Genomic DNA, 25,168 nt, shown 5'->3' on the forward strand with positions numbered 1-25,168 from the left:
GATGCCTCAGGCTATGGAGAGGACTCCTGGCCAACAGCAGAGCTAAAAACCTCTCCTTGAGCTCATGAAATCCCAGGATGGGCTTAAAAAGTAGCTCTGTTCCACCCCCTGCCATGGGACAGCTTCCACTACCCCAGGTTGTTCCAATCCTGCCCAACTTGGAAGTTTTTCTTAAATAAAATCAGGGACAAGGAGCCACTGGCAATCACAATCCCAGGGGACACTGTGGCTGCAAGATCCCATTGCTCCTTCAAACCACCCTCAAAAATACCTTAAAAAGTACAAAAATACAACCCCATCTCTCCCAAGGGGATTTTCTACCTCCCAAGATCATCCAAGCACTGAAGAACACACAGCTCCTCAGCCTTCAGAAAAAATAATGCACCAGGCAGAAATAGGATGGGAGAAATTTTCCCCAATTTCTTTTGTGGATCTGGAGTCTCCCAGCATTTCCAGGACAATTACCAAGATGCCTGGATGCATCAGGCCAGCCCAGGAATGCTGACAGCAGAGTTAGGGAATTAGCAACATGTGCCAGATCCAACAGTAGCACAAATTTAAGAGTTTAATAATCTGGAGGAGATATCTTCCTGGAATTTTAATCTCCTCCCAGGAAAAATAAACCCCCCCAAGGCTCTTAGCTATTAATCTCCTCACAGAATATTTAGGGCAATCCATGTCTCCTGATTAAAAAAGCCAGACAACAACTGCACATTAAGTCCTTCCCTTTTCTTCCAAAGAATCCATCTGGGCAGCTGGGCTGGATTTTCTGAGCCAAGATGGGGGTTCATTCCCCAAAAACACCAAAAATGCTCAAACCATCCTATTTTGTTGGGATAGCCCCAAGTGGGAGATGCTGCCTGGGTTGGACCCTGTGATGGAATCACCACAAGTCATCAGTGTCTGTGCTGTCTGTCCCCTCTCCCAAAAAAAGGGGAGTCTGGAAGGATTAATCTCAAAGACTCAGTTCCTCCAGCAGCTCCATCTTGTACCTTACAGAGAAATCCCAGGAGATGCTACAGAAGGTGACACTTTTTACTTTAATGGCTGGAGCTGCTTTTGGCCAAGCACAACACACAAACCAGGCCCTGCTTTTAGCACAGCTCCCCTTGATAACAAAAACAAAAACCAAAAATAATCCCAAAATGAACAATAAGCCTGAGTTTCCCCCAGGCACAGGAGCTGGGAGGGGGAGGAGCCTCGCTCACCTCTCGGGCGGGTCCGACCAGCGGCGCATTCCCGGCTCTGGAGCCCCCCCTGGGCTTGGGGAGCCCCCCCTGGGCTTGGGGAGCCCCCCAGGCAGCCAGTCCTGGAGCTGCAGGAGCAGGGTCACTCCATGGCCTCGTTGTCCCCCACGCTGGTGAAGGGGACACCGCTGTAGGTGCTCTTCTTGCTCCTCTTGCTCCTCTTGCTCCACACCAGCAGCGTGCTGGCGCTCTTGCTGTTCATCAGGCTCTTCCTGCTGTTCTCCTTGTTGCTCTTCAGCATCCCAGATCCTGAGGACATCACTGCTCCCTTCCTGTCCACCTGGTTGGGAGAGGAGGAAATGGGGAGTGAAGGCAGGGTAGCACCCAGAGCTCAATGGAATTCTGAGGTTTCCCATGGGATGTGACTGTGTTGGGTTGATGTGGTCAGAAATGTGTGTTCTTGGGGCTGGGTGGGGCAGTGATTCCTGATCTCTGTGGCACATACCAGCTGCTAATGGGCCATCTTTAAGACAAGGTGAGGCAATCACCTTTATCCTCTCCACAACCCATCCTCCCTCCAGGAGATATCATCTGCTGCTGGCCCATTGAGTCCCACTGTGTGACTGATAAAATTACATCATCCCACTGGGAGATGCTCCAGCCAGGGGAGGAGCCAAGCCTTTCCTACCCAGATAAAAACTGAGATTTTGGACAGCAAGTTATCCATCTTTCCACTGGATTCCAGAGGAACACTGGACCTTTCCACATCATCCCTGGACCTTCAGAGGAAAACTGCACCTTCTCCAGGAGCACTGCTCCAGCTGAACCACATCTGCCACTGCAGGAGGATGAAGCCACCATTGAATGGGACTGCTGCCAACACCCTGACTGACTGACAGGGTGTCAGGTTGGATTCTGACTGTGTTTTTGGGATTGTTCTTTGGTAATACTGTATTTCTATTTTAATTTTCCTAGCAAAGAATTGTTATTCCTAATTCCCCTATCTTTGCCTGAGAGCCCCTTAATTTCAAAATTATAATAATAATCTGGAGGAAGGGGGTTTATATTCTCCATTACAAAGAGAAGCTTCTTCCTTTATTGGCAGACACTTCTCCTCCAAACCAGGACAGTGACTTACAGCTTTGGGACATTCTGAGCCCTGCAGGGTGATGACTCCAATGTCCACCCCCTCCTTCCCAGTGCTCTTCAGCAGCTGCACAACCTCAGCATGCTTGGACCACCTGCAGTCCTTGCCATTCACTGAGATGATGTAGTCACCCTCCTTCAGCCCAGCTTCCTGCAGGGAATGAGGGAAAACATGCATGGATCATCAGAGAATCTTGGAAGGGTTTGGAAAGGAACTTTGAGATCATCCAGCCCCACCAGGGACATTTTCCACATCCCAGGCTGCTCCTTGGACATTTCCAGGGATGGAGCAGCCACAGCTTCTCTGGGCAACCTGTGCCAGGGCCTCACCACCCTCACATCCAATAATTTCTTCCCAATTCCCCCTCTTTTTCCTACTTTTCCATTCCCACAGGAGCAGGATATTCCTGCCTGCCCTGGGGCTGAGATGCACAAGCTCTCCCTGGGGGACTCAGGAGATGACCCCACCACAGATCCCACCACTGTCCTGAATCCCAGTCCTGCTCCCCAGGACCCCAAAAACATAAAGAGGGCAGGGATAAAGCTCCAGTGAGATTTTCCTTGTGTTTCCTGCCACCAAAACCCTTCTTCTCAAGGGTTCCTTGGGAAAAGCCCACCCAACCCTACCCTCTGGCATTGGGACACCATTCCCCCTCATCCTGGCACTCCACCCCTTGTCCCAAGTTCCTCTCCAGCTCTCCTAGACCCCCTCTGGCCACTGGAAGGGGCTCCAAGCTCTCCCTGGAGCCCTCTCTTCTCCAGGCTGAGGAGAAAACAAAACTCTGCCTTAGATATGGACCATACCTGATCCACATCCCAATTTTTGGGGAGATTTGAGTCGTTCAAAGAGGGATGTGGTTCTACTGCTAAGGAGAGTGTTGTTCCAGAGATGCTGGGATCTGGATGGATGGAGCAGGGAAACCCTTAGAGCATCCCACCAGGATTCTCCAGCAACTTCTGATGGAAAACAAAGCTGCCCATGTTTTTTTGGACATACCATCTTGTTCCAGCCACTGTCACATCCCACCATGAGGGACAAAGGAGCTGGATGGGCTTCCAGCAGTTAAAAACTGAGCCAAATTCCATGTTTTCTTCTTGGCTATCGCCTAAAAATTAATCTTAATCATTTCCTGACGCCCACCTGCAAACCCCAGCCTGAGCTCCAGCAGGGATGAGTCTCCTCCTGAATCATTTTAAGACCTAAAACCACCTGGAATCCATCTGGGCAGCTCCCTTCTGGCATTCCCATGGGAATAGCAAGAAACTGGGATACTCACAGCAGCACAGCCCCCTGGGATGACCCCAGCAATGAGGACAGGGGAGTCTCCTCGCAGGGTGAACCCAAAGCCATTCTCTCCTCTCATCAGGTGGACTCTCCGAGCTGGGTACCACTTGTTCTTGGCTGAGAACACGGAAAGGGGGCCCTGGGATGAGGCAGAAACATGAAAAGCATCTTTTCAACTCCCTGGAATTGTGCAGCCTTGTAAAAATCCCAATTCCAGGGGTGGGGAGGGGGCAGAGGAAGAAATCCTGTTTTTTGCAGGGAAAACAATCCCATCGTCCAAGAAGAAATGATGGGGGCTGAGGATGTCTGGATCTGGGGGTTGCCACCAAGGAGCAGGGTAGTGGGACAGGTCACTTTTCCCAATTTCTTTCGCAATTCCCCCTCTTTTTCCTGCTTTTCCATTCCCACAGGAGCAGGATATTCCTGCCTGCCCTGGGGCTGAGATGCACAAGCTCTCCCTGGGGTACTCAGGAGATGACCCCACCACAGATCCCACCACTGTTCTGAATCCCAGTCCTGCTCCCCAGGACCCCAAAAACATAAAGAGGGCAGGGGTAAAGCTCCAGTAGGATTTTCCTGCCACCAAAACCCTTCATCCCAAGATCCCTTGCATAAAGCCCACCCAAAATTGCTGTGCCTGCTCCCCTGTCACCAGAGGAGCTTTGTGACCCATTTAGGTGCCACAGAGACAGATCCCAACCCTCCTCCTGCTGCTCTTCCTTGGAAAACCAAGGAGAAGAGGCTGCAGGAGGAAAGAATCCAGGCAAGCAGAGCATGCAGGGGAGGAGGATGAGACTGCTGCTCCCTTGGGATATTCCCATTCCCGGAGCTGTACGTACCAGCCTGTGGAAGAGGTCGGTCACCTTCACCTGGGAGAAGTTGGGAGATTTGATTTCAGGTTTCTGGTGTGTTTTGGCTGATGGGAGGGAGAGAAAAGCACAGACAGGGGGTGACCTCAGGCTGCTGCCACCCCAAAATGGGAAAATGTGACCCTGTAAGAGCCAGGACCTAAAACCCTGGAATAGTTTGGGTTGGAACTCAGGGATCATCCAGTCCCCCATTCACAGCAGAACTCCCTGTGAAGTCTCCCCACCCACAAACCCCCTCCCCAAAAAAAAACCCCACTCACGATGGATGTCCGGAGCCTCTCCCGTCTCAAAGAAATCCTCCTCGTGGTCGATCTCGGAGTATTTGCTCAGGGAGCGTTTGTGGGTGAAGGACAGGACCTCCTGCAGGATATCCATCTTCCTCAGGATCTTGCACAAGCTGTGGATCCTCATGGCCTCCTCGTGCTTCATGATGGCTTTTCTGAGGTGAGCTTTGCCTGGCAGGGAGCAGAGGCAGCTGAGCCCGACGGAGCGGCAGCTCCGGCGCCGCTGCCGCTCGGCTGCCCACGGATTTCAGGAGCGGTGCCACCACCCTGCTGTGACTCAGGGACAGCCCAGTCACGTTCCCAGCCCTAAATGGGGTCGGTCCCAGCTGATGGAGGGTTGGGAAGGGACCTTGAAGGGTGACCTACTTCGCTCCCCTGACGCTGGAGCTGGCAGATGTTCCTGAAAAACCACCCCCGATGTCCCTGCTCACGCTTAACCTCAATCTCCTGAGCAAATTAACTCCCTTCCATTTCTTCAGATCCCTTGGGAATGGGAACATGGAGAACAAGCCAGCCCTGTCCTCCTTGGGAAGGTGCAACACATCCCTGATTTCTAGGCTAAGCTTTTCCTTGTCCTGCAGGTGCTGCTCTCCCTCCCCTGCTCTTTGCTCCACTTGCCTTCAACGTGTTCCCACCCTCGGGAAATGGAAGTGGTGGGGAAAGAGGAGCTGAAATTCCAGTGACCCACAGATATCAAAGCAAAGCTTCTCCTCTGTGGGAAACTGCAACCAAGGCAGCTGTATCCAAGGCTGAACTGCCAGAAAAGCTCTCTGTGTGTCTCATGGAAACACGTGTGCCTGTGGCATTTCACGTTCAGGACACATGGTGGCAACAGCATCCAGGGAGATGAGGTCTTTTCCAGGCTCCTGGAATGCACAGGCAGAGGAACTTAACAACCAAGAGAATGTTTTGGGGTTGGATGGAAAGCAGAGAGGAGACTCCCCCCTCTGAGAATTTTCATCAAATCTAAAATGTGAAATGATGGGGAATAATAATAGAATCATGGAATGGTTTGGGCTGGAAAATACTTTAAAGTCATCTCATTCCAACCCCCTTCCATAGGGAGGGACACCTTGCACTATCTCAGGTTGCTCCAAGCCCTGATTAGGTTTGGACACCTCCAGGGATGGAGATTCACAACCTCTCTGAGTTTTTCCCTTCCTGTAAACAAAATTCAAGCTGAGCTTGGTGTCTGCACATCTTTTTTTTATCAGGAATGCTGAAGAGAGCCTGTTTTCCCAGGAAAATAAGGCAGAGCTGGAAAAGCTGATGCAAACCACATCTGAGGGTCAGATAAACCACTTGGATTTTGGGGCTTATTTGGAGGTTCCCAGTGGAACCTGGCTGAGCATCCTGAAGGACTCATTCCTGGTGGGATCTGTCTCCTTCCACACGTGTGCAAGGAGGGAAAAGAGCTCCTGGGGGAGGCAACACCCCAAATTCTGAGTGCTGAGTTTGCTGTTGATGCAGCTCTGTTGAGGAGGGGCTGCCAAAACACGACTTCAGCTGAATAAGCAGAGTCTGTTCCTTCCCTGGAGCTGAAATTCTGCATGGGAAGAAGTTCTTGTCTCCCAAGAATTTGTCTCAGCTGAAAAAGCCACCCCCTGAGCATCTGCTGTGTCTTGTTTTCCAGCCAAGTCAGCCCAAACCAAGGAGCTTCCAGGATCTCTGTGTCCCTATGGATTTCTCTGTGATGTTACCTGGCCTGGGACACCTGGAATTTTTCCTGTCAGAGCTGGACAGGTTGGGACAAGCACCACGAGTTGGTTCTCATACCCTCAAGGGGGCTGTGATGCTTTTCTGCTTCCCAGAGAAAAAATTTCCTGAGAAATTCCTCTTTGCTTGCAGAGATCCCCCTAAAATCTCATTATTTGTAGGAACTGTGATGGGATCCAGGAATCTGTGCTCACCCAGCTTCCTCCTCTCCTCAGGATCCTGCAGCAGGACACGAAGTGATGGCCCCTCTGGCATGGTGACATGGAATTGCAGGAAAGCCTTCTCCTGCTCCAGCAGCTCAGCATCTGAGGGAGCTGTGGAAGGAAATGGATGGAGATGGGATCAGGGAAAGGTCAAGGGCACCCAGCCCCCTGTGGCAGTGGGGACAAGGGGACCAAAAAGCCACATCCACATTCAGGTTGTCCTGGCAGCACCTTCCTGTCATCCAACCAGAGCCTGCAAGGAATCATGGCTGGCACAGGGATGATCCCAGGTAGGATCTGAAGTTAAGGGCAGGGTTTTTCCTGAACACAGCTTTTTTTTTTTTTTTTTTTTCCCTCTTTCCTGCCTTTCTTTGCTCCAATGTGGAAGCAGATTGGAAATAGAGAGCCCTGGCATTTCTCCACCTGGAGGTCACTGACATGGAGACAAATGAGACAACAAAATCAGGGAACCATGGAATGGTTTGGGTTGGATGAGACCTTTAAGATCATCCAATCCAACCCCGTTCCATGATCAGGGACATTTCCACTTGGCTCCAAGCCCCATCCATCCTGGCCCAGGGAAGCCACAGTTTCTCTGGCAATTCCATTCCAGCTCCTCACCACCCTCCCAGAGAAGAATTCCTTCCCAATATCCCATCTAAATCTGCCCTCTGGCAGTGGGAAGCCATTCCCTGTGTCCTGTCCCTCCATCCCTTGCCCAAAATCCCTCTCCACATCTCCAGGAGCTCCTTTAGGCACTGGGAAGGGGCTCTAAGGTCCCCCTGGAGCCTTTTCTCCAGCCCACAGTGGAAAAGAGAGATGGATGCAGCTCCCCAGGCTCTCCAAACCCCACACTAGGCTCTTTAAATCCTTTTTTCTCACACAAATTGTTTCTAATCCTCTTTGTCTCACTCAGGGTTGCACAGCAGCCCCTTTCCCTGCACACAGAGTGGGATAAGAAACAACCCAGAATATTCCAGGGATTTTTGTTGCTCCAAATAGAGGATCCCAAAGCCTGGTGAGCACAAGGATCCAGAGGGTTGGGAACTGGCAGCTCCAGGGCTGGCTCTCCCTGTGCCAGCTCCTGCCATGTCAGCATCCCTGAGGCATTAAACTGCAGAGTAAGGAATTTATTCCCAGCCGGTTATGAAAGCAAAAGATTTGTTATTCTGACAAGGGAGAGGTGAGAGAAGGAACATGAGATCCCAACAGCAGGCAAAAAATTCCCAAATTAGGCATCTCCTGCTTCCCACAGTGCCTAAGGACACCAAAAAGTTTAGGGGGAAGGTTTGCCCTGCCCTGTGGAACCCCATGGGATCTCATCTCCATCATCATCCTCTCCTCTTTTTTAAGCCCTGACAGCTCCACTTCATCCCCCTCTCTCCCATCTCCTTGCTGAATCCAGCTTCTGCAACACCCACACAGGACAGGAAGATTTTGGGCAGGCTCTGGAGCGGGGGAGGGTGTGAGGACAGTCTGGCAACCATTGGTGGCACTGTCACAGCACTGGTTTTGGCAGCCAGCCCTCAAAACACTTGTCATCCCCCTCCTCAGGTAGCACCAAAAGTCACCAGGAGCATCTGCTGCCCACCCCCAGATCCTCTGCTCCATCCCAAAATTGCCCCCAGGGTGTTGGCACAGATGGAGATTAAGGGTCACATCTTGAAGTCACACTCCAAGTGACTCCATGGAACCCTGTGTACCTTGCTGCCACCACCCTGAGATTCCCAGGACATCCATCCATGAGGCTGGAAGTTAAATCCAAGGTATTTTTGGATTTAGTTTTGATTTTTGAAGCCTTCAGCTGGCCCAGCACAAGGTGACCCAAAGGATGCTGGGCTGAGGGTGGCAGGCAGCTGACCCTGATTTGCCCAGCCAGCCCCAAAGGTGACAGCAGGTGACATCCCACCAGCAGCTTTTCCTCCCCTTCTTAGGATATTTCCCTATGGAAACCAGAAATAGGGAAAAATCTGCCTTGGGGATGAATTGCTGAGTCCATAAAGAAGATCCACAGCTCAGAGCATTCCAAAAGGTTCAGGAGTTGTATCCATAACTTTTATGTTGGGGAATCCCTCCCCAAACCCCAGGAGTGATGTGGAATTGGTAGCTGGATGAGCAGGAATCTCCCTCCTGGAGACTCACCTGGGCAGTCACAGAGAGCAATGGCAGCAAAATAATGGGAGAGGGCTTTGAAATGCTCTGACTTGACTTGGACCATGGTGGTCCAGGAGAAGGGAACATAATCCTTGACATGGGGCTGGCTCATGGTCTGGTGCACCAGGGAATAAACATCTTCCACCTGGGAAGAGAGAAAAGATGGGATGCAGGATGACACTCAGGAGGTTATGCTCTCCTGGAAGGTTCTGCCAACCCCAAAATCCCACCAAATCCTCTCCTTCCCAAAATCCTCACCCTTGCTGCCTCCTGAGCCAGCTGCAGGCGGGCCAGGAAGTCGTTCTGGGCACGCAGCAAGGTCATCTTCTCAAAGACACACTCCTGGACCTGGGCCACCATCAGCCTCACCAGCATGGTCAGGGAGGCCATGCTCATGTCCAGGCTGGGAGCATTGGAAAAGTTTTCCTTCAAGTAGTTAAAGGCACCTGGAGGAGAGAAAAGCTCCTGGAAGTTACCAGGCTTGTGAGGAAGAGAATCAAACTTCGAGATCAGGCAGGTTTCTCTCCAAGAAAATCAAACATCTCACTGGTGATGGTGGGTAAGATCTGAGGTCTAAACCATCCTTGTGCCCAATTTCTTCTCTAAAGCCCTGGGTGATCCCAATTCAAAGCTCTGTTTTTTTCCATGGGGACAGGGATCAGCATCTCTCCTCTCACAGCTGGGACATCTGTTGGATCATCCCAACTCCTCTTCCCAACCCACCCAACCAACGTGGAGCCACCTCGTGCTCCACCTGTGATCCCTTGGAGACACCTCCTCCTCCAACTGCCTCCAGCCCTTCCTGCCCTTCTGTAGATTATTCCCACCTTTGGGAGAAGCTTCCTGGGCAGAGGAGGAAGAGGGGAAGGCACCTACCAGCTGCCTTCTGGAAGGCATCGATGGCCTGGTTGAGCCCGGGCAGGGAGGCGCGGTCCTGCCGCGCTCCAATCTGGGTGTGCAGCGCTCCCAGGTTGAAGAGGACACTTCCCTTCTCAAAGGCCAGAGCCCTCTGGTGGGATGGGACCCCTGTCAGGGAGTCATACCTGGAGAAGGGAAGAGCCAACAGCTGCTCATCCCCTGGTTATGGTCCCCAAAGTGTCCCTGACACCGTCCACAAAAAGCATCATTCACGCAAAGGGCGTTGGAATTGGGTGATCTTGAAGGTCCTTTCCAACCTAAACCACTCCATGATCCCCATGGATGCAGGAGGAGCCTGAAGGGTTTTCAGTGCTCAGATGGGCCTGCAGGCACCATTTTCATCATGGAACATCCCATGGAATTTGTATTTCCCTCTCCTTCCCCAAATTAACCCACCCAAGGCAACAGCAAATCCACATCCTGGTGTCCACCAACTCCGGCAGAGATTCCATCACTGAAAATTTGGATGCCCATTCCCTCCCCAGCCCCAGGTGGGATGGGGAAAGCTGCACCCACCAGTGGAAGAAGACACCCAAGGTTTTGGTGGGAGGGAAGAAGCGGCTGTCAAGGAAGTAGAGCTGGTTGTAATATTCCATCAGCAGCTCCAGTCCGGCCTCGTTGCGGCTCGGGGTGCGCATGGCCTGTGGGTGGGACAGGAGGGATGGGTGGGAATGAGGAAAAGGCTCCCTGGGACACTGGGAGACCTCAAAGAATGACTGAGAGCTGGGAATGTTCACCTGGAGAAGGGAAAGATCCAGGGAAACCTCAGAGCCCCTTCCAGTGCCTAAAAGGATTCCAGGAGAGCTGGAGAGGGACTTGGGACAAAGGATAGGACACAAGGAATGGCTTCAAACTGTCAGAGGGCAGGGAGATGGGATTTGGGAAGGAATTCTTCCTCTTCTTCCAGTGAGGGGCTAGAATGGAATTCCCAGAGAAGCTGTGGCTGCTCCATCCCTGAAAGCATCCAAGTCCAGGTTAGATGGGGTTTGGAGCAACCTGGGATAGTGGAAGGTGTCCCTGCCCATGGAAGGGGATGGGATTGGATGATCTTTAAGAGCCTTTCCAACCCAAACCACTCCATGATTCTGAGCTTCATCCATGGGGAAAGTTTGGGTGCTGGGACAACCAAATGTGGAAGCAGCAGCCTGGGATAACTCATGGAAATTCTGATTTTATAAAGCCTAGGGAGTAAACAGAATTTTTTCCTCTCCTTTCTCAGACTGCTTGAAATTTCCTTTTCTCACCTGGAGAAGGAGAAATTGTTCATCCTTAACTTCACCCCTTAATTCAGGGGTGAGTTAATATTCAAAAATGATGATTGTACTATAAATTTTATTGCTGCTCATTTGTAGGTCAGCAGGGCATTGAGGACAGGGAAAATCAACAACTCCTGAATCATCTGTAATATTTTGGAACCTATAAATCAAATCCAAGGTGCTCCAGCACCCTGAAATCCAAGGATAAAAATGGAATTTGGAGAAAGGATGAGAGGACCCCACTAAGGGAAATGTGGCATCTCCAAGGAGTGACCCTGAACAAGCCAAACTTTGGAAGCCAAGGGACACCAACCTGTCGCAGCTCCATGAATTCTTTGATTTCCTTTTCAAACAGGACACCCTCCTCTCCATAGTGCTCATTGATGAAATCCTGGATTGGGAAACAGGAGAAAATCCTGATTTTTATGCTTTCAGGAGAGATTTCTGTCAATTCTGTGTAAGAATTTTCCCCTTCTGCCCACTCCACTAAGCAATAATCTCCTCCCTTTCCTTCATCTCCAGAGCTTCATCTCCCACATTCCCATATTTTAAGTTATCCCCATGAATTTATTTTTTTGGCAGCTTTTCCAAACTGGAAAGTGAATTTCAACTGTTTCAGCACTGATCAATGAAACCCCAAAGCTCACCTTGAGTGGTACCAGCAAATCCAACTCCTTGGTCTCTTTGAGTCCCAGAGGGATCATGGGAACACTGATGGATTCACTGGAATGAGATAAGAATCTGTTTGGTGGTTGGATTAAAAATCTTGGATGGATCCTGTGGATTGGAGATTTAAAGGAAGCAGCTCCTTGCCCTGGGCTTGTGCTGCTCCTATTAGGAGACTCCACATGGAAAAATACTCTTCTCCAAAAAAATTTGGGAATGGCAGCATAAAAGGACAGGTGCAAAAAAATCCCCAAATCATCTTATTTTTCCAGCTCCTGCTTTTCAGAGGAATCCTGGATGCTGGGTGGGCAAGGCAGGATCAAACCCTCACCAACACAACTCTTCTTATTATTCCTCCAAATTGCTGATAACTCATTAATTAATCATTAATCAGGGAGTAAAAGAGGCAAAGGAAGTTATGAAAACCAAGAGAGCAAGGCAGGGAATTTGCACCCATATTTTCCTTGGAACAAACAGCTCCAGGAGCTATAATTAGTTCAGAAAGTCATTACTGCTCACTCCCTAATGAGAATTCCACTGGAAACCAATGCCTGGAATAAACAAAGGGGTTTTTGTTTGGCCTGGGCAGGGGTTGGGGTTGTTGTTCCTGCTCCTGATTTCTTTTCAAACCAGGGCAAGCAAGTGGCAAATTGGGATAACTGAGCATCCCTGATAGGGAATGTGCCTGGAAAAGCACGTGGATGACACAGAAAGGTGCAATTGTGGAATGGTTTTGGGGGGAAAGGGGTTTTAACACCATCCCCCTGCCATGGGGACACCTTCCACAGAACCAGGCTGCTCCAAACCCATCCCACCTGGACTTGGATACTTCCAGGCATCCAGGTGCAACCACAGCTTCTCTGAGAATTCCATTCCAGCCCCTCACCACCATCCCAGGGCAAAATTCCTTCCCAGTATCCCATCTAATTCTGCTCTCTGTCAGTTTGAAGTCATTCCCTGTGTCCTGTCCCTTGTCCCCAGTCCCTGTCCAGTTCTCCTGGAGCTCCTTTAGGCACTGGAAGGGGCTCTGAGCTCTCCCTGGAGCTTTCCCTTCTCCAAGCTGGCTCCAACCCTTGGAGCATCTCCATGACCTCCTCTGGATCTGCTCCAACATCACATCTTTCTGCTCTTGGACCCCAGAGCTGGATGCAGAATTCCAGGTGGAGTCTCACCTGAGTAGGGCAGAGGGGCAGAATTCCCATTTTCCTGCTGCCCACACTGTGGGATGAGCCTGGGACAGGTGGATTTCTGGGATGTGAGTGCCCATGGATGAGGCATTTCCAGCTTTTCATCCACCAACACTCCCAAATCCTCAGGGCTGCTCTCCATCCTTTCACCCCCCCCAGCCTGGATTTGTGCTTGGAATTGCCCCATCACAGGTACAGGATGTTGCACTTGGCTTTGTTTTGATTTTTCTCTCCTTGCAGCTCTAAAAAGGAGCCAGTGACATTCCCAAGATGAAAAATTTCCAGGAATTCTGGCCCATGTCCAAATCCTCCCCTCTCCTCCAGCCACCACCTCGTGGTCCCTGACCATGGAAAGGTTTGGGTTGGGAGGGAATCTCAGGGCAGAAAAATTCCATAACAGAGGGAAAAATGAAATCCCAAGGGAACAGGCTGCTCTTCCCAGACCCACCTGTCATTCTGATACACATCCATGCTGCTGTTGAGCTCTTCCAGCTCTTCCTTGAGGAGCTGAAGGTTGGAGTTGACATAGCTCAGCTCCAGAGCCACTGTCTCCTTCACCTTGTGGTTGCTGGTGGCCCTGCAAGACACCAATGGATCAAATTTCCCTCTTTTTATCCATGGATTGATTTTTTTCCACTCCAGACTCAGTTATCCAGCAATTCACATGCATCAAGCCCAACCTTCCCACAGGATTGCTCCTGTGGTTCTCCAGGTGATGATGGAAAGGTTTGGGTGGGATGGGATGTCTGAGGGTGATCCCATTCCAACTCCTGCCATGGGACACCTTCCACTATCCCAGGTTGCTCCAAGCTTCATCCAACCTGGCCTTGGACACTTCCAGGGATCCAGGGGCAGCCACAGCTTCTCTGGGAATTTCATTCCACCCCCTCACAGCCAAGAATTCCTTCCCAAATCCCATCTAGCCCTGCCCTCTGGCAGTGGGAAGCCATTCCCTGTGTCCTGTCCCTCTGTCCCTTGTCCCTCTCCAGCTCTCCTGGAGCCCCTTGAGACACTGGAAGGGGCTCTGAGGTGTCCATGGAGCTTTCTCTTCCCCAGGCTGGAGATCTCCAGCTCTCCCAACCTTTCAGGATTAGGGAAGTTTGAATATTCAGGTAAAGGCTGAGCCCAGGTACAACTGCAGTGCTGCATCCTGGAATTCCTGCTCCAGAACCACCTTCCCCATTCCCACTTCACCTTGGGCTGTGACCAATCCAGGTACTTCACCATCCCAAATAGAGGCTGGGATTTGAGGAGGAAAAAATCTCATTTTTGGGTGCAAAGAATCCTTGTGGAAAATAAAGGATTTGTGAGCTCCTGTCCTTCCTTCCCTGCTCCCAGCAGGAGCTGTAAACACCAGGGATGGATTCCAGCTGTTCCCAGCAGGACAAGCTCCCAGGCTGATTATTCCCTGCTTATCTCCTCCAAAGGAAAGAAGGGAGAGATAACCCAGAGCTGAAAGGGGCTCTGGCTGCTGAACCACTCTGGGATGCAGGGAAAACAACACATGGACACAAGCTCTACTCCACCAGGAAATGCTTCCCTTCCTTTCCAGAGTATTACCTTTGACATGGATTTTTTAATGGATTGAATCCTTCTGGGTCCTGCCCTGGTTCATGGCAGCAGAAGGAGCTCCAGGGTTTTCCTTTGAAAATCTGATGGTTCAGCCTCTCCTTTGCTGGGATTTTCCAAGAGCAAGGAATTTTTGGATTCTAAACAAACCAAACCACAGCACACTCAAAGATCCCCGTGGCTGCTTCCACTGAAAAATCCTTCAGCATTCCTGCAATTCCCCAGGCAGCATCACCTCTGTTTCCATATAAACCAGGATTTAATTCCTATTTATCCCCCACACATCCCAGCACCTCCAGGGCACTGTTGGTCTGATTTTCATCCCATATGGATTAAGGAGGGTTTTCCTTCCTTGTTTCCACCTGCCAACAATTCCTTTGACTCTCAGCAGGCCCCTGATTATTTTCCAGGTGTCTTAGCACAGTTTCCAGGAGGATCTGCTCCATGATTTTGTCAGGGATCTGTTACCAGGTAAAGATTTTCCTGGGGTACTTGCAAGTGTCACACACAGTAAATAATCCTGGAATGGTTTTGGACTGGAAGAGAATTTCAAAATCATGGAATTCCACCCCTCTGCCACAGGCAAGGACACCTTCCACTATTCCAGGATGCTCCAAGCCCCATCCAACCTGGCCTTGGACACTTCCAGGGATCCAAGGGCAGTCACAGCTTCTCTGGGAATTCCATTCCAGCCCCTCACCACCCTCACAAGGTGGAATTCCTTCCCAAAATCCCATCTAATCTCACCCTCTTGCACTTTAAAGCCATTCTCTGTGCCCTGTCACTCCATCTCCTGTCCAAAGTCCCTCTCTGGGATTTATTTTGTGATTTATTTTTCTTCCTTTCCAAAATCCTGGACATTTTTATCTCTCCCATTCCTTCACTCAATCCCAGTGTTTGAACAAGGAAGGAAAAGGTTTGCTCTGGCTCTTCCCATTGATTTACCCAGCAAACAAATCCACTGAGCAAACACCACATGGATATTTTTTTTTTTTTTTCCAACACCCCATTCCTGCCAACTTTACCAGGAAAAGACATGGAAAGGCTGAACAGGATTATTTTTCCCAAGTTTTTAAATTCAAAGGCAAAATCCCAACAAATGCAGCTCAAAACTGGACAATCCACAGGTTTTTTTTTTCCCCCATCAGCACCAGGTTAAAGATCCAAAGGAATTTTATCAATGCACCACAAACCTTTAATTTTGAAGCAATATCCTTTAGACTTGCAACATAATCCACCCCCCTCCCCCTCATCCTTTAATTTCAAGCTTGATTATTCCTTTCTCTCCCCCCACCCCACCCTGAGATTTCCCAAGTTTCATAAGCCTGGAGCACAGGAATGCAGAGAAATCAACTTTATTACTCAGCTGGATTTGTGGGAGGCAGAGAGGGAGGGAAAGTGGCTGCTCCAAAGGACACCCAAAGTGCTGAGCCAGCACAAAAAGAGCCCCCTCAGTGCATTTCCCTGATAATTAAGATGTGTTTTTACACCCTGTTTTTCTTCACTCCCCCTTCCCACAGCTCCAAATCCCAACCAAAACCAGGCTGATTTCTGCTGAGCCAGCACATTTCCCTCTTTTGTTTTTGTTTGTTTTTTTAATGTAACACAGGAGAGGTAGAAATTAGGATTCTGTGGCTTTTTTTTTTTTAATTAAAATAGGCACAGCAGCATGGATGGAGCAGTGGGATCTCATCCCCCAGGAAAATATCATTTTTTAATGGATCAACCATTATCTCCTTCATCCAGGTGTAACAGGAACACTCCATTGGTGTTAAATAATTCTAGTTCCAAAGTGAAAAATTAATTTTATTTGGGATAAAAATAATCAACAAATTGGCAAAATATTCCCCCAAAATTAAGGCATTAAATTTAAGGTATTTTAAGGCAGATTTATGGAATGTTTTATATTAAAGACATACCCAGCCTGCAATGTGCTCCAAAATATTAAGGGAAAATGAAATAAACACAAAAGATGCTAAAAGAGGTTGTCCTTGGGATAAAATCCCTGTGGTTGTGGCACTTGGGGACAAGTGGTGGCCTTGGTAGTCTGGAGGAATGGTTGAACTCAATCCTGAAGGGAATTTTTTGACTTATTTATGATTCTAAAGCTGGATTTCATGGAATGCTTTGGGGTGGATCTTCAGAAACCTCCAGTTCCACCCTCTGCCTTGGGCAGGGACTTTTCCCTATCCCAGGGTGATCCAATCCATGTCCAACCTGGCCTTGGACACTTCCAGGGATGGGGCAGCCATAGCTTCTCTGGGAATTCCTTTCCAACCCCTCTCCATGCTCCCAAGGAAGAATTTTCTTCCCAAAATCCCATCTAATCTCACCCTATTCCAGTTTGAAGCCATTCCCTGTGCCCTGTCCCTCCATCCCTCATCCCAAGTCCCTCTCCAGCTCTCCTGGAGTCCCTTTCCGCACTGGAAGGGGCTCTGAGGTGTCCCTGGATCCTTCTCTTCTCCAGGCTGGACATTCCCAACTCTCCCAGCCTGGCTCCAACCTCTGGAACATCTGGATTCACTCCAACAGCTCCATATCCACTGGATCCACTTGCTGCTTTTTCAGACCAGAGCTCTGCATTCCAAACTCAGCCAAATATTCACTCCCATTATCCCACCTGCTCCCATCCTGCTTTAATAACAATCTTCCACCAGCTGAATCTTGGATCTCAAGCCTCTATTCCTATCTCCAATCAAACTCCAGAGGCAGGGGGATGCTGAGGGTGTCAGGACTCACCTGAAGAGGTTTTCTGCCCCTGCTCTCATCCTCATTTCCTTGTTGATCTGCTGGTTGATGCGGGCCCGGCGGTGCTGCAGTTTGCTGCGCTGGGTCTGGGCAAAGGGGTCACAGCCCTGCTGAGAGAGGAGGACAGGGTCTCATCCCAAATCCATCTTTTGGGATTCAAAACAGTCCAGCCAGTCCATAAACTGGGCATTTTCAGAGCTCAGAGTCATGGACTGCTTTAGGTTGGAGAGGAGTTTAAAGATCATGGAATTCCATGGGCAGGGATATTTTCCTCTATCCCAGGTTGCTCCAACCTGGCCTGGGACACTCCCAGGGATGGGGCAGCCACAGATTCTCTGGGAATTCCATCCCAGGGCTTCATTCTCCCAAGAAAATTCTTTCCCAATATCCCATCTAATCTCACCTTATTCTAGTTTAAAGCCATTCCCTGTGTCCTGTCCCTTGTCCAGCTCTCCTGGAGCCCCTTTAGGCACTGGAAGGGGCTCTGAGCTTTCCCTGGATCCATCTTTTCTCCAGGCTGGACATTCCCAGCTCTCCCAGCCTGGTTTCATTCCTTGGAGCATCTCCATGGCCCCTCTGGAATTCCTCCAGCAGCTTCACATCCTTCTGCACTTGGACCCCAGAGCTGGATGCAGAATTCCAGGTGGGATCTCACCTGAGTGGGGCAGAATTCCCATTTTCCTGCTGCCCACACTGTGGGATGAGCCCAGAACATTGGGAATTTCTGAATGTTCAGTTTCTCAGAACAAATTTCATTGCCCAATCCCATGTGCTGCCAACAGGAATTTCTTTCCCTGGGCTCTGAAAAGGAATTCCTCATCCCCTTCCCAGGCTCTGGACAAGATCCAGGGGGTGGATGTGAGCTCAATATGACCCCAAAGCTCAGGAAGAAATGTGATCCCAAGGCCATTTGTGGGATATTGAGTCAGGAGTTCACAGGGATGAGGGGCACACAGCACTAAATTGATTCCATCCTTTCTGGCTCAGAATTCCTGCAGGCAAGGAAAACACACTGAACTCCCCACTTCAGGAAATAGCAGCCACCAAATTTCCCCCTCTGGCTCACAGGGTGATTATGGGATGACTCAGGGAACGGGGCTGCCACAAGGAGCATCCCTGAATCCAGGGCCATGATTCCCATTGTACAATGGGAGATTTAGAAGATCCCTGGATAAAAAAAATAATAATCTGTAGTTGGGAAGGCACAAAGCTGGGTTCTGAGAGTTCTAACCTGCAAAGCATGGGATGATCCCAAAAATCATGGAATTGTTTGGGTTGGATCTAAGATCTCATTCCAAACCTGGCACAGGTTTCCCAGAGAAGTTGTGGAACTGGAAATGTTCCAGGCCAGGCTGGATGGGGCTTGGAGCAACCTGGGAGAGTGAGAGGAGTCCTTGCTCATGGAATGAGAATTTTAAAGGTCCCTTCCAATCCATAATTCCATGGAATGCTTGATCACCTCTCTGATGGAAGGAGGAAATGGAAAATTTTGCACTTCCATAGACTTCAGCTTCCTTAAAATCAATTCCTCATATTTGGAGTCCATCAATAACTCCTTCCTTTGGAAAAAGGGTCTGGGATTCACACTGGGATTTTAATTTAAGGGAAAGATTGGAGCTCCTAATTGATCCCCTGGAGACTGAGGAATCAGAGAGACTCCAGCTGGTCCATAAATCTGTGGGATTAATGCTTTAAACTGATCCATCAATTTGATGAAAGGAGCAAGCTGGAAGCATAAGATCCCAATTATGCTGGAAAAGCAGTGGGATTTGAGGAAAACAGCCCAACAACTGCATAAATCTTGGATCTGAAACACTCAGGAGCAAATAGAGGAAAGTTTGATCCAGAATTGCCACTTCTGGATTTGTCCTGGGGGGAATCCACCCATCCTGTTAGTTCCCTAAGTGGAAAAAAAAAAAAAAATCTAGGAATCAGAGGAAAAAGGGGAAAGGATCAGGAAATCAAGCCAAGATGTAAAGAGAAGGTGCTCATTAAAATTTCAAGGTTTAATTTCAAATTTCAAGATGAGATGTCCAAGAGCTTGATAGATCCACAGACAAACATATGCAAATATACCCAAATATATGCAAATGAGGCAGTTCCAGGCTCCCTTTTGTGCCTCCAGATCCACAGAAATCCATGCAAAGCTCAACAGGTGGGAAGTTTCTCTTCTCCATCTCTTCTTGCAAATTCCAGCACTCCTAAGTCCTTTCCACCTCTGGCAAAGATTTGTTTGGAAGCAAAGGATTTTAAAGGAATTTTTGTGAGGAAAAAGGAGTGGAGACACAGGGAAGAGGCCTGGGAAGTGGAAGTAGAATGATGGAAAAAGCACAAGTAGATTATCCAAACCCAAAATAAAGATTTTTGTCTGGAGGAAAACCAGTAATGAAGGAAGGAAAGGAATGGGATGCAGAAGACACTGGGATGGCTCCACAAAATATTCCAGGAGGGTTAAAATCTCTTCCCTGCAGGAGCCATGAAAGGATTTGGCAAATTGATTTGACTTCTCCTGCTGGGAAGCACTAAAGCTCTTCGTGGAGCTGTGAGGGGGTTTTTATTTTTATTTTTTTTCTCCCCCTGGCTTCTCCATCAGATTTAATGGGATAAATTCTCAATCTCTATCCAGACTCCTAAACCAGCAGTAAAAAGGTGCTGGAAAACTAGGAGCCCCTGAAATAAACCCAAAGCCTTGTGAGGTTAAGTCAGGAATTTAAGATCAAGGATTTCTCCACACACTTTGTTTTCCTCAACATTTCTGAGGCTGGCAAAGTGCAGGAATAAGAGATTGGTGAACATCTTCCCTTGAGAGGTTCTGCCTTTATCCCAAAAAATCATCCCTGCCTTGCATGGATCAATAGAAACATCATTCCATGAGGAACAACCAAGCCTCATCTGCAGGAGCATCACAGAAATGTTGCCACAAATCTTGGAGCAAGATGGAAATTTGGCTCCAGGAAAGCATAAAAAAAAGCATCGTTAAATCCAAATATAAATGAGGAAAGTAAGGAGTCAAGGGAAGAGAATTTCACCTTCCAACAGTTTAAAGGATCCCAAAGCTTTTCCTGTCAGAGTTCCAACTGAAAACTAAAAACCACAGAATGAGTTTCCAGGGATTTAAACATGACTTACATAAAGGGAAAAAAAAAAATCCCACTGTTAGGGATTTTCCTCACTGAATTCTTTGCTCAAGCTCTTGAGATCAGTCCTGTAAGATCAGAAGAAAGAGGGGCTCTTTCATCCAGGCTTTGGGGTGCAGCTGGGGACACCTGGAAAAGGGAATTTGGGGGTTTTAAGAAGTGGCTCTGGAGATAATCTGACTTTTCCTTCCTGGTTTAAAGGAAGTTTGAGCACAAATGGTGGAGGAGCCATGGAACAGCAGCTTTTGTTTGTACACAGGGATAATGGAACAGACATCCATGGAAATGAGTGAGGTGTGGCCAGCCCTGAGTTTATCACCTGTGACAAAGCAGAATTAGGGTCAGGAATTGGACTTTGTGATCCCAATGAATTCATTCTAATCCATATCCTACAATTGTATTGGAAAAAAAAACTCTTTAGGCACATAAAAATCAGGAGAAATCCCTCTGGAAGTAGCAATGGAACCAAAAATCCAGGCTCTCCATATGAGGGGAAAAAAGATTCCATAAGAATTCCTTTCCAGAGGGAATCAAGACCCTTTGAAGACCACCAAGGATTCTCCAGCCTTATCTTTGCAGGGAACTTTTGGAATGACTCAAAGGTGTTTTCCACTTCCAGCCACCTCTCCCAGTTCCAGAGGGCCCAAGCAGGGCAGCAATTATGAGCCCTTAGGGAATGTTTGCTCAGGCTGGACTTTGAACTTCCCACCCCCAGGAGGTGAAGCTTTGGGTGACAGCCACACCCTGAGAGTGATTTGTAACCTCAGTGACAAAAACGAGGCTGTTTTCCAGCACCAGGGACAAAGTGAAGCACCTGGAGGGAGAGGTGGATGTCAGTGAGCCCAATTTCACAACAAAGGGATTGTTTCTGCTCCTTTGTAGCTGGAAGCAACAGAGGAAAAGTGAAACGGAAAGATATCAAGTGAAATTTAGGGAGGGAAAACTGGCATCTCCTTGGAAGTGCAGTTAAAGTTTCAAGAAGAGAGAAATGGAGATGCAGTTCCTGCAGAACTGGCACAGATCAGGAATGTGCTGGTAAAATCCAGGCATGGATCTCTGCAGAGAAATGAGGAAGGGGTTGCTAACTGGGAGTTACAGCCCCAGCAGGAATTGCAGGAAAAGCTCCTGGAGATTCTGGCTGGATCCCAGAAGCTGCTCCAGCCCAGCTGCCTGAGACTGGACCAAGCTGGGCCATGTCCCAGACCAGTTTTGGCCACAGAGGAGTCACCACCAGGAATCCTCCCAATCAGGGAAGCTGGGGAATGCCCAGAGAGAAACTGAGGGAGTTTAATTTGCAAGGAAACATCCATAATGTGGGAAGAGGAGTGATCAGCTGAGCTCAGCTCCACCTCCAGGGAGAACCTTCCTCTTGCCAAGGGCAGGGAATGAAGGGCAGCAGAACTCCAGCCACCTTCAAAAATCATGGAATTCCAGCCCCTGCCTGGGCAGGGACACCTTGCACTACCCCAGGCTGCTCCAAGCTCTGTCCAGCCTGGCCTTGGACACTTCCAGGGATTCAGGGGCAGCCAGAGATTCTCTGGGAATTCCATTCCAGCCCCTCACCACCCTCACAGCCAAGAATTCCTTCCCAAAATCCCATCTAATCTCACCCTATTCCAGTTTCAATTCATTCCCTGTATCCTGTAACTCCATCCCTTGTCCCAAGTCCCTCTCCAGCTCTCCTGGAGCCCCTTCTGGCTCTGAGGTTTCCCTGGATCCTTCTCTTCTCCAGGCTGGACATTCCCAGTTCTCCCAGCCTGCTCCATCCCTTGGAACATTTCTGTGCCCTCCTCTGGAATTGCTCAATTCCATGACCCAGCCCCAACCCCATAAATTTATCCCACTAAACACCAACATCATCTCCCACTCCAAAAAAAAAAAAAAAAACCCAAAAATCCCAAACCCAGAGATTTATTCCCACACCCTCCCAGCAGCAGCAGCATTTCTTAACACAGAGTTTTCCCTCCAAACAGGAAGTTTCCAAGAGCACACACGATCCATGGAATAGGATAACTCTGAGCACCTGCTTTAATCCCACAGCCACACTGGCCTTAAAAGCATTTTCACAGAGCTGGCAGCTGGAATTTTTATTCCTCTTTGCAATCCACAAGTTTATGAGTCAGGCCAGCACAGGAGAAGTGGCCAAGTGACCCTGCTTTAGCCACATTGTCCCATGGGACAGAGAGGAAAACAAAAGCCAGGGAACCACTCCACACACAAAAACAGGCTTGGAAATTCTTTTTTTTTCCATGATTATCCAGAATTTCCTTTCTTTTTTTTTTTTTTTTTTTTTCCCAGGCAGAAGCATTTAAGAAATTAATATGAGTTGTTGTAAGACAAGCAGGAAGTGACAATAAGTGGGATTTTACTCCCTGAAAATCTATTTAGATAGGAAATTCCCTATCATGGAATTAATCTCATGGAGCACCCTGGCTCTGAGCTGGGTTTCTGTGGGAGACAGGAGCAGCTAAAACCTCTAAAACCTTTTATTGAGAATATGGTTACATCACAGAGCCTTTGAACAAATGAGGGGAGGATTAAGGTTTTAAATTTCCCAAGTGGCCTCACTGGTGGTTCATGCAGTCAGCAAGAGGAAGGAAAAAATAAACCCAGGGGTGGGAATAAAAATCTGGGGGACTGGGGGTTTTAAACAGCACAAACTGCAGCTAAAGTTTGAATTTTTGGAGGGTGAAAGTGCTCTGAGGAGGTGGGGGAGGCACAGAGTCAGGGCAAGGTGCCAGCAGGAAACAGGTGGATTAAGTCTTCACTCCTAGGACAGAAAACTTGGCAAAAAAAAGGATTAAAAATCACTTTTTCAGCAGCATTCAGGATCCCCTGCAAGGGAGAAAATATGGATCCACGCTCCTGATGTTGTCAGGGTGATAAAAACAGCAGGAAAAGGTTGTATTGGTAACTTTTTATGAATAATAATAACAAAAATAAAATAATAGAGCTGATCAGGTGTTCTGCTGATTTAAAAAACAATCATATTATGACAGAGGCTGCTGATACCCTGCCCAGCTCTCCCTCCAAAGCTTGGTAATATTTTCCATGTTTTTCTTTATGCTCTAGAGCCAAAGAGAAAAAAAAAAAAATTGGGAAAAATGTCCCAAATCCCTCCTGTTAATCTTCCCTCAGCAGCAGCACCTGCTCCTGAGACAAGGCCCCCAGTTAAACCCCGACCTGGTTTAAGGTTGCAACCCCTTGAGCTGCAGCCCAGGCTCAAGTGACTCCAGATCAGATTGATCCAGAGGGGAAAAAAATAAAAAAAATCCCTTCCAGAGTTTGGCTGAGTTTCTTGGTTATTTTAGGATTTTTTTTTTTTTTAGGGGTGTTTTAGGTTTTGGAACTTTTTGCAAGAAGAGCTCAGATTATGGAGTGAATTTACTGATGGTTTATGCCATTGGATTTCAGGGGGTAAAATATTAAAATAAACAATAACAAAAATGTTTTTTTATGTTTCCTTGCTGCCTGGGGCTGGTGGACAATTCTTGATTCCATCCCAATTGCTCCTCATTAAACAAGGACGCAGCAGAACAATCACCCCCATCTCCGCCACACACCCCAACTTTCCTTGGAAAAACACATTTCAGGAGTCAAGAAGAAAAAAAAAAAAAAAGCGTAAACCAGCAGAAAACACAGGATTTAGGGCCGAAGAGCTGCGAGGGAGTCGTTTAAGGCGCAGAATACAATTCCCAGCCGCAGCAGAGCTGGGTGTCCCCGTGGGGACAGGGATTGGGGACAGGGATTGGGGACAGCCCATCCATCCTCACCTTGCGGGTGCTGCCGCGCTCCCCGTGCCCGGCCGGGCTCTCCTCCTCGGGGGGCATCATCTCCAGCGGGGAAGCCGCATCCACCGCCCGGGGCTCGGCTGAGCCCTGCCCGACTCCCAGGCTGGTCCTAAACGGGGGTTTAAACCCCCCTCCTAAACCCGGCTCTGCTCTGTTGTGAAATTCTCTGTGCGCGACATCTGGGCAGATGCGAGACCGCAGCTTCCCCCCCCCCCCCCCCCCCACACCCAGCGGAAATAATTTGGGTTAAAAAAGGGGCACAAAGCAGCTTCTTTGTAAAGTTATGGCAGGTAGGGGGATGATTAAAACATCCAAAAGCCGCTTGGAAGAGGTGCTTTAAGGAAGGGGAAAAAAAAAAAAAAAGAGTTTGAACTCCCCAAGTCCCCTGGCCTAAACTCGAGGGTGTTTAAACCCTTATAAACTCACAGGAGTTACTGGAAATGGGATGGGGGGTTTTAAACCCCCTAAAAACCCCTTTAGAGAGAGGGAATCCCTCCAAACTCCCTTTACAGAACTATCCTAAAGGGAGGAGTGAGGAGAAGTTTAAACCTTCCTAAAACCCCTTTTCAGAACTACAGGGATTTAAACCCCACCTCGTACAGCGACCCCAGATGGGGAGGGGGGGGGGGTGGGTTAAATCCTCCCCTCACACCTCAAACACCCCCAAATCCCCCTCCTAGAGATGCTCCAGCCAAGGGGACCCCCCCAAACTTCCTTCCAGAGCCAAACCCCGTTCCGGGGGAGCCCCGGAGCCTCCGGCCGTGCCCCGCTCACCCCCGGCGCCCCTCAGGCCCCGCCGCGATCGCGGCCGCTCCGCCGAGAGCGGGGCATAAGCAGGGCGGAGAGGCGGGGCTTAACCGCGGCACAGCCAATGAAAGCGCGGAGAGGCATTGATTGGCAGCGGCGCTGCCCAATAGAAGAGCGGGATTGGGAGAGGCGGTGGGGGGGAGGAGCGCAGGGGCCGTTGCCCGTGGCAACGGTGGGAATTAGCACGCTGGTGACGTCACGGTGGGCGGGGCGCTAAGCCACGCCCACGCGCGCCGCTGGACTCG

General features: G+C 49.2%; 1 protein-coding gene across 4 annotated transcripts; it reads right to left on the bottom strand.

Annotated features, from left to right (window-relative positions):
* Nucleotides 1–546: 546 nt before the first annotated feature.
* On the bottom strand, nucleotides 547–24,908 carry RHPN1 (rhophilin Rho GTPase binding protein 1). Of its 4 annotated transcripts, none has more exons than XM_079302790.1 (16): nucleotides 24,891–24,908; nucleotides 24,099–24,196; nucleotides 17,180–17,295; nucleotides 13,320–13,448; nucleotides 11,666–11,741; nucleotides 11,332–11,409; nucleotides 10,279–10,403; nucleotides 9,721–9,887; nucleotides 9,103–9,290; nucleotides 8,833–8,989; nucleotides 6,682–6,801; nucleotides 4,748–4,942; nucleotides 4,458–4,534; nucleotides 3,611–3,757; nucleotides 2,326–2,484; nucleotides 547–1,527 (listed from the first exon to the last, which is right to left on the bottom strand). In XM_079302790.1, the coding sequence occupies exons 2-16, from the start codon at nucleotides 24,156–24,158 to the stop codon at nucleotides 1,330–1,332; spliced, it is 1,992 nt and encodes a 663-aa protein (XP_079158916.1). In that variant the 5' UTR covers nucleotides 24,159–24,196; nucleotides 24,891–24,908; the 3' UTR covers nucleotides 547–1,329. The 4 variants fall into 4 exon arrangements, with proteins under 4 accessions (XP_079158916.1, XP_079158915.1, XP_079158913.1 ...); XM_079302789.1 differs by having other exon boundaries at nucleotides 24,099–24,225; XM_079302787.1 differs by having other exon boundaries at nucleotides 11,666–11,759; nucleotides 24,099–24,225.
* Between the last annotated feature and the right edge of the window lie 260 nt (nucleotides 24,909–25,168).

This window comes from Erithacus rubecula, assembly GCF_903797595.1.
Source record: "Erithacus rubecula genome assembly, chromosome: 3".
NCBI lineage: Eukaryota > Metazoa > Chordata > Aves > Passeriformes > Muscicapidae > Erithacus > Erithacus rubecula.

What these genes read in the sequence shown, in the direction of transcription:
- RHPN1 (XM_079302787.1), bottom strand. Translation starts at nt 24,158, where the DNA reads ATGATGCCCCCCGAGGAGGAGAGCCCGGCCGGGCACGGGGAGCGCGGC. An exon ending in AATTCATGGAGCTGCGACAG is followed by an intron (nt 10,404 to 11,331) that starts GTTGGTGTCCCT and finishes TCCCACCCACAG; the next exon opens with GCCATGCGCACCCCGAGCCG. An exon ending in TCCCAGGGGGCTGTGCTGCT is followed by an intron (nt 2,485 to 3,610) that starts GTGAGTATCCCA and finishes CATTCCCTGCAG; the next exon opens with GAAGCTGGGCTGAAGGAGGG.